Source organism: Malus sylvestris, chromosome 5 (assembly GCF_916048215.2).
Source record: "Malus sylvestris chromosome 5, drMalSylv7.2, whole genome shotgun sequence".
In the NCBI taxonomy this organism is placed as follows: domain Eukaryota; kingdom Viridiplantae; phylum Streptophyta; class Magnoliopsida; order Rosales; family Rosaceae; genus Malus; species Malus sylvestris.
In genome coordinates, this window is record NC_062264.1 from 45,493,066 (window position 1) to 45,506,294 (window position 13,229).

Here is a 13,229-nt window from a genome sequence, read left to right on the forward strand (position 1 = left end):
ACAAATAAAAAGATAAAAATGATGATTGATTTATGTGGGAAAAGAAATAAAAAAATAAAAAAATTAATAAAAAGAGTTATTGGGACTAGGAAACTGTGCAACCAATTAGAGATGGTGGGTACGATAAATTTTTTTTGGATAAATTACATAAAACTACTTCAACTATTGAGTTAGTCACAGTTTCATAACTCGTTTTTAAAAAGTTTCAATGTTATATCTCATCTTACAATTTGTTAAAATTTCATACCTTCCGTTAATTTGTCTGTCAATTATTTCATTAAATAGTGACGTGGTTTAAAAAAGTTAATAAAATATTAAAAATATTAAAAATATTAAAAAATATTAAAAAAATTAATTAAATATTAAAAAAAATCATTTAATGTTTTTTTCTTTTTCCATGGAGGACCCACCACCCTAAACCACCTGTATCTCCTTCCTCCCCCACTTCTCTCTCTCACCGTGCCCAGAACCCCCTAACCCACCTGGGTTTTTTCATTCGCTATCCCCTTGGATCCCTTCCACCTAATCTTAGGCCCTGACCTTGACCTTGGATCCCTTCCACCTAATCTCCGCCGTCCACTTTTCCTATTTTTCTTTGTCCTGTGGATCGGCCCCGTTTGCACCCTCCCTCACCAGATCCTAGCCCTCCAGCCTCCGCACCACCAGCCTCACCTCATACTTCTTCGTCGTCAGAGGCGGCCATGGTCGCCACCTCATCATCTTCACCACCATTCTTTTGAATCAGTCTATACCCAGCAACCCACCAAAGCCAGAAAAGAAAATTTGAGGAAAGCAACCCTTGATTTGAATAAAAAAAATTCTTTGGGGGCTGTTTGGTACCTGGGAAAGTAAATGTTTCTTATGGGTTCTTGGGTTTGCAGTGAAGGATTTTCTGAGAAAATTTGAGATTTGATTTGATTAGATTAGTTTGGAGGGTGGGTTGGGGGAAGACGGGAGCGAGTGGGATTTGGGTTCGGGGCCAACGAGGTTGTTGTTGCAGCATGAAAGGGAGAAAGGGAGAGAGAATACGGGAGGAAATGGGATGGCAGATGAAAAAACCCAGGTGGGTTAGGGGGTTCTGAGCACGCCGAGAGAAAAGTAGGGGGGGGAAGATATACGGGTGGGTCCCCCATGGAAAAAGATAAAATATTAAATGATTTTATTTTTTTATTTTTAATATTTTATTATTTTATTAATTTTTTTAAACTACGTCACTATTTAACGGAAGAATTGACAGATAAACTGACGGAAGGTATGAAATTGTAACAAATCGTAAGATGAGATATGACATTGAAACTTTTTCAAAACAAAGTATGAAACTATGACTGACCTAATAATTGTGGTAGTTTTATGTAAGTTATCCAATTTTTTTTTTATAGATGGTGGACCATAAAGAAATCAAATCCTGTATGTTACACAATTGAAAAAAGAAGATGGTGGACCCACCGGTCCTTCTTCTTCACTAATGGCTGTGTTTTCTTTCCGTAAAGGTAATTTTGTAAACTTATTTTTGTCCCATGTTAGGCTCTGTAATTCAGTCCGTATAGAACTTGGGCCCCTATCCTTATGGTTAGTTTTGAGGTGTTTTTAGTTAAAGAAAAGTATAAGGTGGTGTTTTGTTAAAATACTTTGGTCCAAGCCTTTTTCATTAAAGCTTTTGTTAAAGTCTTTTTCATTAAAGTTTTCTTAAAAATTTGATCTCTCTAGCATTGATTTATTTGTTGACTAAAACAAACTTTCCTATTTTTAGGGGCAGCTTTCGTCTTGTTATCCAAGAAATTTAACCCTTTTGAATCGTATGATTGGTTGATGAATTTAACAAGATATTTATACTTATTAATCCTTTTGAATTGGAAAAGGATTTTCGTCGGATCATTTTTTTGGGCATCCTAGGGATCTTATGATCGTAATCGTTCATCGTATATCGTACAGTTAAAAATTATTTTAAAATTTAAAATTAAATATAAATAATATTTAACGAAAACTGATCGCACGATATACGATGAACGATGACGATCATTAAATTCTTAAGATCTCCAAGAAAAGGATCCAGCGGCGATGATCCTTTTCCTTTTGAATTATATGATTGGTTGATGAATAGTGATCCATCAATTTGATGTGACCTTGAGGTACATACGTAGGCCAGGGTTCACATTTCCCTGCTTTTCATTGGTGATACATTCCAGATTCTTCCCGACGCATCTTTCTCTATCGATACTAATATATGGTTTAGCCAATGTGATTATGAATTTACGATTTCGTGTCTATCTCGCTCGCTGATTTCACATCTCTTCCTCTTGCCATGATTACTGTTAAGCAAAACCAACAGTAATAACAGTAATGGAGCCCTGTCAGTTGGTCCACAATGATATCGATATTAAATAGACTAATCAAATTGTGCCAATTAAGTGGTGCTACACTGCTCAATAAGCTTTCCAGGCTACCACAAATTTTGCATCAAAAGGTCAGTGATTTCTTGTCACATATCTCTTCCTTTTGCTTGTTTTCCAGGACTTGCAACACACCAACCGGACCATTCCTGATGTTTCTGATGAGCAAATCCAACGGTAATGCAAGCTCCATGGCCATCGCAGATGTTCCATCAAAATGTCAGTATTTATTTTTAAGGAGGCCTCATGAGTAAGAACTATATATATATTGTTGGAATCCCACAACTGTGGGTGAAAAGAAAATAATGGGGTTTAAATATGATTACTCTATTCTAACTAATACCGAGGTTTTTTGTGGTAAAATCTCACACTTGACGGATTGAGCAGGTGGTAAAGTTGGGGACAATATCGATGTTGTTAGAGTGAGGACCCACGGACCCGCCGATCAAAAAATTCAACATGGTATCAGAGCCAGGTTCGGGCCCGTGCAAGCCAACGAGCTTGTCACCAAGAAGGAGCACAAGCTAGGACTCTTAACAAAGAGCTGACCTCTGAGTTTAAATTGCCCATGTGTACGACGTGTGAACCACTAAATGGGGTTACACGTGAGGGGGAGTGTTGGAATCCCACATCGGTGGGTGAAAAGAAAACAAGTTTGGACTCTTAACATAGAGCCGACCTTTGAGTTTTAATTGCCGATTTGTTCCACGTGTGAACTACTAAATGGGGTTACACGTGAGGAGGAGTGTTGGAATCCCACATCGGTGGGTGAAAAGAAAACAATGAGATTTAAATACCCCACTCTAACTAATACTGAGACCTTTTGTGGTAAAACCTTATACCTGACGGATTGAGCAAGTGATAAAGTGGTAAAACCCCACACCTGACGGATTGGGCAGATGGTAAAGTTAGAAACAATATCAGTATCATTAGAGTGGAACCCCATGGGCCTTCGGATCCAAAAATCCAACATATATGCCATCTCATTCATTCATACTCTGAAACTTATAATGGAGCATTTTTCAGCACTTCATGTTTTCCTTATTGTTGATATATGCTTTGCGATTCCCATGGTGTCTTGCAATCACATATTTTTGAAAGGAAACTCAGCCACATCCCCTTTCCCAAGTAACTTCCTCTTTGGAACTGCATCCTCTTCTTACCAGGTACACACATACAAATATTTTGGCAGCTTGTAAGAAGTTTTTCTTCCTTACAAACAAATCACATACACACACGTATAAGCCTTTATTTTTGTTGCCTTTATGAATCACTTTAGTATATGTATCCCTTTGTTATATGCAGTTAGAAAATTTGATCACTTTAACTATGAGGAAAACTTTCCACACAAACCACACTCACAGACTCATCAGAATCAGTCCTTTATTTTAGTTTAATATTAATGTTTCTTCTTCATTATATTTTCCTAGTTTGAGGGAGCTTTTCTGACTGATGGAAAAAGCCTAAGCAACTGGGATGTTTTTACTCATAAGCCTGGTCAGTTTAATGCTTATGTTTTACCCCTTTGATGTATTTTTTTTCCCCTGTCGTCAAAATCCAACGGTGGAGTTATATATTTTGCTTGCCACAGGTCATATTTCGGATGGAACTAATGGAGATATCGCTGATGACCAGTATCATCTTTATTTGGTTAGGCTATTGAACTAACCTTATTATTTTGCGTTTTCTTCAACTCTGATATATTTGTGTGTGTTTTTGTTAAATTTGGAATTCTGGAGCTGGACTTCTGAATTCTGCTTCAACCTAGGTCAGGCAAAAACTAATCTAAGTCTGACTTGTACCCAAATTATTTTAAATTTAGGAACTTCAACGAAAAGATTTCAGTATTGTTTAATTTAACAAAAAACCATATTTTTACAGTAAAAAGTCAATTATGATACTATTCATTTTATCCTTTATTTTGTTATTATATTTAAAACTCAAAATTTTCAAGTCATTTTCATTAGTTTTCCTTTTAAATTTTGCACTAGGTGGTCCCATCTAAAGGATACATGCCAAATTTAATCTTCTCTATATTCGTGAATGGTTTTTAAGTGTGGGCGAAATGACTAAAACGCTGGTGCTTAATTCCTCTTGTGCAATTTAGTTCACCATTTTCTTTTCTCTTATTTTTTAAATTTATTAGTATTATTATTATGGAAAGTGGAAGGTTAAAAACTATTACAATAATTTAGTGGAATGAGAGTTTCGAACTTGGACGCATGTGTGAAAACTCAACACCTTATCCATTAGGATATTGGACCACATGCTTTGCTCATCACCTTCAATTAGTTTTATTTATCACTGTTAGGTAAGTTTAAATTTCAAGATTTGTGTCGCCCACTACACAAAACTAAAAATTTAAACTCATCTAATGGTGACAAATAAGGTGGTGAGCATCACCATCACCTGAGAGCGGTGAGCAAAAAATATTCTCTAATACTTTGTTGAATCCTTCCAAATTTTGGATATAGACCTCTGATTCTAGAGGAATTTTTTATTGCGTCCGGAATACGGCCTAATACGCCAAGTATTATGATACAGTGGTTGAAAGTTTTTTTAAGTACCAACCATTTAGATTATGACACTTAATATACTGAATCATATTTTCGACATCCTGAAAAATCTCTCTTAATTTTGAGCCTAGACCATCCCCGCAGATTCTCATGATGGAATGATAGATTATGATCACTTAGACCAAAAAGAAAAGGTTATGAGATCAAAGGGAGAGATTTTTAGCCTAGACCATCCCCGCAGATTCTCATGATGGAATGATAGATTATGATCACTTAGACCAATAAGAAAAAGTTATGAGATCAGGGGGGAAATGGATCTTCTCCAGATCCCTTACACTTAATCCACTAAGGCAAAAAATCTGAACCTTTGAAATTTAATCCAACAGCTACAAACAGGAATTCACTTTAAAAGTTATAATAACTTTGGTCGTTGAATCAAATTTCAAAAGCCCGGATTTGTGGCCTTGGTGGATTAGGTGGAAGGGATCCGGAGAGGATCCCTTTCCCATAAACCCCATTCTGGCCTGGCCATCTCTTATTGTACTTTGTAGATTGTATTCCAATTAGAGTTGTGTACTTAACATGATATTTTATCTATAAATTACAGTCTGATACAATATGCAAATGTAACAAAAAAATTTCAGAAAAAAATTACACACGTATCAGATTATAATTTGTCGAAATTGAATGATTGTTTACATGTAATAAGGAGACATATATTTTCTTCCAATTATACGAAGGTATTTTGTGGGAATTATTACTAAACTCATAGATCGTAATCGTAGCTGAACAAATGGTGTTCAACACTGCAAGGTGAAACCTTATAAAAATCTAGTTGAAGCCTACTGTGTTTTATTGTTATGGCTAAATTAAATTAGAGATAGAACATTGATAATCTTGCTTCGACATTGATATGAAAAAACAGGAAGATTTGGATCTCATGAATTACATTGGAGTCAATACTTACCGGTTTTCCATATCATGGGCAAGAGTTTTACCTAGTAAGTTTTTTTCGTTCTTTCACAAATTTCTACTCATATTATAGAATCCAAGCATCTCCTCTCTACTCACATATATTATAACTTTGAACCAGAAGGAAGATTTGGGAAAGTGAATCGAGCTGGCATCAATCACTATGACAAGTTCATCGACGCTCTTCTGCGTAGAGGTCTTCTTTGTTACCATTGTTTATGTGCTCATCCAATTCATTGTTGCTGGAAATACATGACATTTTCTTTGGCAACATTCTCTATGTCATGTTATAGGAATCCATCCCTTCGTGACGTTGACTCACTACGACATTCCACAGGAACTTGAAGACAGATATGGAGCTTGGCTAAGTCCCCAACTGCAGTATGTAGCAACATTCCCATCTGTCCGAAAAATCACTAATAAGTGATAACTATAAGGATTGCAATTTCAATTTTCAGGGAGGATTTCGTATATTATGCAAATACATGTTTCAAATTCTTTGGGGACCGAGTGAAGTACTGGGTGACATTCAATGAGCCGAATGTAGTAGTTATTCGGGGCTATAGGTCGGGAATGTACCCGCCCGCTCGCTGCTCTAGACCCTTTGGGAATTGTACTAGTGGGGATTCAGAGAGAGAGCCTTTCATAGCAGCTCATAACATCATTCTATCCCATGCAGCTGCCGTCCATCTATACAGAACCAAATATCAGGTTAGAAACAAAGTTTTGAAATTCATTAATGAGTGTAATTATTTCGATGTGGTTCTAATCATGTCTTTGACGCTCAGAAAAAACAAAGAGGTAGCATTGGAATTGTTATGAATGCCTTATGGTATGAACCGATCAGCAACTCCTTAGAAGACAAATCAGCAGCTGAGAGGGCTATGTCTTTCTATATGAACTGGTAAGTGAGACCATATGCATTAGGCTGCTCTCATATTTGTCTGGTCACACTACAACTAACATGTTTAAAATGCAGGTTCTTAGATCCCGTTCTACAAGGGAAATATCCTGCAGAAATGCGTGAGATTCTAGGAGCTGATTTGCCGGCATTTTCGAAATCTGATGTGGAGATGCTGAAGAAGAATGGATTGGACTTCATTGGCATCAATCACTATACGAGCTTTTACTCAAAAGATTGTATGTTCTCTGCATGTGAACCAGGACCAGGGACTTCAAGGACGGAGGGTTTCGCATTGCGAACTGCACAGAAAGACGGAGTCTTCATTGGAGAACCAGTATGCAAACTCATCATATAATCATTCGCCACAACAATTAATTTCTTCTAGCAATTTACCTTTATTTTTATTTTTTTGGATGTAGACTTCGGTTGACTGGCTGTATGTCTACCCTCAAGGAATGGAAAAGATCGTAACATACGTAAAAGACAGATACAACAACACACCAATCTTCATCACAGAAAATGGTAAGGTCCAAATTCAGATCTTTCATCAAAACATGACGCCGCCTGGCCCCTCATCAAAACATGACGCCGCACGGCAACCCCCCCCCCAAAAAAAAAAAAATCTGGTGTGACAAAGATTCCTATATAATTTGATCTTCTAGGGTTTGGTGAGGTAGGGAATCCGAATTCCTGCAATGAAGAATTACTGAATGATGTCAAGAGAGTGGAGTACATGAGGTCTTACTTACATGCACTTGCAGAAGGAATTAGGTATACACTGGACTGCCCTAGGGCTTGCATTCATTTATTGGATTTAAGTAATGTTAATGTCACCTGCATTTAGAGAGATTATTGCATGCATATTACGTAATAGTGTATACAATAATGTTCCTTTTTTAATGGCCAAAATGTCATAGTGCGAGTGACTTTCAATATGTATACACCAGTTATATGCAGTAATTTTTTATATGGTATTAGCATTGTGATGTTTTGGTGAATCTCAAATCTGAAACACAGTATCAAATCATCAAATGTCGAGAAAAAGTTAATTGATTTTTTATTTTATTTTATAAATATGGTCAGAAAAGGAGCAGATGTAAGAGGGTACTTGGTGTGGTCGTTGCTGGACAACTTCGAGTGGACGAGTGGCTATACGGTTCGGTTTGGACTTCACCGTGTTGATTACGCCACTCTCAAGAGGACTCAAAGACTATCAGCAGCTTGGTACAAGCAATTTGTATCTAATCATACGGTGCAAACACACCTACCCACAAACTGAATCTTGCACCAACAAATCTATGTCCACAAGGATCCTTATTCGCAATTGTTGTTGACATTCTTTCCCAAGATCCGTCCAATCTGTAAACGTGAGTCTACAAAAATAAGTATGTAAATATATTGTAAATATTAGGAATCCTTTTTTAGGAAGGATTATTTGTTGTGTCCTTTTTAATTTTTAGTTTCCTTATAGAACAAGGATTGTATTTGTATATATTTCAAGGAAGTAATACAAGGAATTTATCCCGTAAAAATTCTATTTGGTATCAAGAGCCAGTGTTGCCGAAACCCTAGTTTTTTCGATGTGCTTGGTTGGCTGTTTTTCTGCAAATCTTCTGCAGAAAACAGTGTTGCCGTGTGTGTGTATTCTTGCTGGCGTGTGCAGCAGTGTGTGTGGTTGACTGATCTCTGCAAAGTACCGTGTGTGTGTGGTATTGCTGCTTGCGCAGCAGTGTGGTGACTCATCGTCACAGTTTTTTTTTTTTGCTGTTTCTGTCGTGTGTGTGTGGTAAAGCCGAATGGCATCAGAAGGAGGCAGTGGCGTATTGAAGTTGGAAGGCAGTAACTCAACAAATAATCCAGTATTGAATCCTGTCGTCATTCAGAGTGATGCGTCTGCTGTATCAAACACCGTGAAATTAAATGGATCAAATTATCCTCTTTGGTCCAAGGTTTTGGAGATGCACATCGCTGGACGCGGTAGGAAGGGCTTTGTGACTGGGAGTACCAAGGAGCCTGCTGAGGATAGTGCTGAATATATGACATGGGAGACAGGGAATGCAATAGTAAAAGGGTGGTTAATCAATTCCATGGAACCTGCTATCATGGGATTTTTTATTCACCTGCGTACTGCGAAAGAAGTTTGGGAAGAGGTGGCTCGGACCTATTATGATGGTTCGGATATTTCTCAAATTTATGAACTGAAGGTTAAATCCTTCAGACTCCGTCAAGAGGGCTGGCCAGTTGGTGTGTATTATGCTGACCTCAAGTCCGTTTGGCAGGAGTTAGATCAAAGGAGACCAATCAAGATGGAGTGTGCTGTGGATCTCAAGACCCTTCGAGAAGAGATTCAAATTGATCGTGTGTATGCTTTTTTGGCGGGTTTGGATGATATCTTTGATAAGGTACGGAGTGATATTCTACGTACTCAACCCTTACCATCTGTTGAGGAAGTGTTTTCTGTTGTTCGGCGTGAAGCACAACGACATGCTACTATGATGGGTGGAAGTAACAACCAAGGTGGGCCGCCGTCTATGGCCATGATTTCTCGGCCAGCTGTTGTCCCTCGTCCTAATAATTCTTCTAATCACTCTTTAAATTCTCGTCCCTTCAACCGAGAAAATAAAGATGATTTGAAGTGTACTTTCTGTGGACAAACCCGTCATACTGAGGATACGTGTTTTGCTAAGCATGGGGTGCCTGATTGGTTTCCAGAATTGAAGAAAAAATTGCGTGCAAAGGAGCGTGGAAGTGCAGGGAACAATGGAGGCCGTGCCTCCCTAGCTACAGCCCCACCATCAACAAAGAAGGCCGACACTCCTGGTGATGACCCGAGTCAATCTTTGCTGACTCGTTCTACCCATGGTGACTCGCCCTCCACCGCAGGTACTGTAGGGCATGGTCTTTTGGCCGCTGATACTGAGCATCATACAGGTTGGATTCTGGACTCTGGTGCAACGGATCATATGACATATGATAAGAATATGTTTCAATGTATGACAACATCTCACAGGGAATATATAGCCACCGCCAATGGTACCCGTGCTCCTGTTATTGGTGCTGGCACCGTGTATCTCACGGCCTCTCTCCCTTTACACCGATGTTTACTTGTTTCATCTTTATCACATCATTTACTGTCTATACCACAGGTTACTGAACAATTGGATTGTGTTGTTCTAATGTATCCGTCCTTTTGTCTACTTCAGGATATTCAGACCAAGGAGATAATTGGGCGTGGCACTAAGAGAGAGGGGTTGTACTATGTGGATGATGTCGTTCCTGGCAGAGCTCATGCAGTACGAGTGTTCCGTGATAGTAATCTACAAGAAGTATGGTTATTGCATCGTCGATTAGGGCATGCATCCTTTAAATATTTAAGGCATATGGTGCCTAGTTTATTTAGTGGAATAAATGAATCAGACTTACATTGTGAAGTATGTATTCTTGCTAAAAGCCATCGTGCTTCGTTTCCTCCTAATATGAATAAAAGACCTTTTCCATTTGATCTTGTGCATTCCGATGTTTGGGGGTTTTCTCCAATTACTACTTCTTCGGGAATCCGGTGGTTTGTTACATTTGTTGATGATTGCACTCGTATGACATGGCTTTATGTGTTGAAAAATAAGAGTGATGTTAGTGACATATTTCGGTCATATGCTCAGTTGGTTCAGACATAATATTCTTCTGTTATCAAGGTTCTCCGTTCTGATAATGGAGGAGAATACATCAATTCTGAGTTGTCGGGTTTTCTACGTGATCAAGGGATCCTTCATGAAACCACGTGTCCGCATACTCCGCAACAAAATGGGGTTGCAGAGCGTAAGAATCGCCACATTTTGGAAACAGCCCGGGCCTTGCTCCTTGGGGCCTCCGTTCCTCCACGTTTTTGGCCTGAAGCAGTTACCTATGCCGTGTATGTTATTAATCGTATGCCTTCTCGGGTGGTTAGTTTTCAAACGCCTTTTCAAGTCCTCACACACCATGCTCCCGTGGTGTCCCGTAATACTCTCACCCCTCGAGTCTTTGGTTGTGTGGCTTATGTTCATATTCAGAAAATACATCGTAGTAAATTGGATCCGTGTGCATTACGGTGTGTCTTTCTGGGTTTTTCTTCTCACCAAAAGGGGTATCAGTGTTACCATCCTGAAACCCGGTATATGTATGTAACCATGGATGTGACCTTCTCTGAATCAGAATATTTCTACACTTCGGTACCTTCTACATCAGATCACCAGGGGGAGAATAATATTGGTAATCTGAGTTGGTTGGATCTAGGGGGAGATGTGATTATTGAACATCGTGTAGGACCGGAAATTGTTGGTGTCGAATGTACAAAGAGTACCGAGTGTGTTGACAACTCAGATGATGGTGGTGATTTGACCGAGCCCATCAGAGAACCTCGGCTAGAGGCTCGGCTAGCTAGTGCCGAGGAATGTCCTAGTGCTCAACAGTCCATTGCCGAAGCCACTACACTTGTTCTTGCTGAGTCCAGTACGTCCTCTTTCTCTGGTTCCAACGTGACGCCCAATACGTCTTCTCTGAATATTCCTGAGGTAAGTATTGTAAATGATTATGTAGCTGATCCAAGTAATAATGTAAGTACTTATAAATTGCCACCGAGACAAAATCGAGGTGTGCCTCCTGCTAGGTTTTCTCCTGAAGGGAAGGTGAAGTATCCGATAGCCAATTATGTATCATGTAACAAGCTTGCACCAGAACGTCAGACCTTGGTGAGCAATATGGAGTCTATTCAAGTACCAACTCGAGTGGAGGAAGCTCTAAAAGATCCAAACTGGGCGAAAGCAATCGATGAGGAGATGTTGGCATTACAGAAAAATAATACTTGGGAGGTGATGATGCTACCCGCAGGAAAGAAGACCGTGGGATGCCGATGGGTATTTACAGTTAAATATAAGGTTGATGGAACGGTCGACAGATACAAAGCAAGGTTGGTGGCTAAAGGGTATACTCAAACATATGGGGTGGATTATCAAGAGACTTTCTCCCCGGTTGCCAAGATGAATACGGTACGTGTTCTTATCTCTTTAGCTGCAAATATGGACTGGCCATTAAAACAGTTTGATGTGAAGAATGCATTTCTCCATGGGAATTTGGAGGAAGAAGTATATATGGATTTTCCTCCTGGATATAGCAATGGTGGGAATACTGGAGTATGTCGTTTGCGTAAGTCACTTTATGGGCTTAAGCAATCGCCTCGTGCATGGTTTGATAGATTTACTCAAGTGATGAGAAGGAATGGATATCGTCAGAGTCATTCTGATCATACGTTATTTGTAAAACGTAAACAAAATAAAGTAACAGCCTTGATTATCTATGTAGATGACATGATTATAACAGGAGATGATGTTGATGAGATGTCCAAGTTGCAAGGAAACCTTGCAGCCGAATTTGAAATGAAGGATTTAGGAGATTTGAAATATTTTCTGGGAGTTGAAGTTGCTCGCTCATCTAAAGGTATCTTCTTGTCTCAACGTAAGTATGTGCTGGATTTATTAAAAGAGACTGGTATGTTGGGATGTAAGCCAGTAGAGACTCCTATTGTTGAGAAGCATCATTTGGATTTGAATCCAAGTCAGAAATCGGTTGACAAATGGAGATATCAGAGGCTTGTAGGGAGACTTATTTATTTGGCTCATACTCGTCCTGATATTGCTTATGCTGTGAGTGTTGTGAGTCAGTTCATGCATTCACCAAATGTGGATCACATGGCTGCTGTTATGCGTATCTTGGCATACTTGAAGTCGGCACCTGGAAAAGGAGTATTGTATGGGAAACACGGGCATTTGAGAATTGAAGGGTTTACTGATGCAGATTGGGCAGGTGATGTAACTGATAGACGGTCTACTTCTGGGTATTTTACTTTTGTTGGAGGAAATTTGGTGACATGGCGAAGTAAGAAACAGAAGGTGGTATCACGATCTTCAGCTGAGGCCGAATATAGAGGAATGGCTCAAGGGATTTGTGAAATCCTTTGGCTACGAAAACTTCTTTTAGAACTTGGGTTTAAACTAGAGGAGACTATGAAGTTGTATTATGACAACAAGTCCGCAAGAGATATCACTGATAACCCGGTGCAGCATGATAGAACGAAGCATGTGGAGGTGGATCGACATTTTATTAAAGAGAAGCTTGAAAAGAAGATTGTATCAATACCGTTTGTAAAGTCAGAGGAGCAACTTGCAGATGTTCTTACTCATGCAGTGTGTGGACGAAAGTTTGGTGACTCACTTGTCAAGTTGGGCATGTGTGATATCTATGCACCAACTTGAGGGGGAGTGTAAACGTGAGTCTACAAAAATAAGTATGTAAATATATTGTAAATATTAGGAATCCTTTTTTAGGAAGGATTATTTGTTGTGTCCTTTTTAATTTTTAGTTTCCTTATAGAACAAGGATTGTATTTGTATATATTTCAAGGAAGTAATACAA

General features: G+C 38.9%; 1 protein-coding gene across 1 annotated transcript; it reads left to right on the forward strand.

The window, feature by feature from the left end:
* The first annotated feature begins 3,395 nt into the window (after window positions 1-3,395).
* On the forward strand, window positions 3,396-8,106 carry LOC126624806 (beta-glucosidase 47-like). The gene is made up of 12 exons (XM_050293916.1): window positions 3,396-3,556; window positions 3,821-3,887; window positions 3,982-4,040; window positions 5,832-5,907; window positions 6,000-6,074; window positions 6,172-6,259; window positions 6,337-6,589; window positions 6,667-6,782; window positions 6,858-7,116; window positions 7,202-7,304; window positions 7,445-7,553; window positions 7,866-8,106. Exons 1-12 carry the CDS (start codon window positions 3,401-3,403, stop codon window positions 8,059-8,061), a joined length of 1,557 nt encoding a protein of 518 aa, XP_050149873.1. The 5' UTR covers window positions 3,396-3,400; the 3' UTR covers window positions 8,062-8,106.
* Window positions 8,107-13,229: the final 5,123 nt, after the last annotated feature.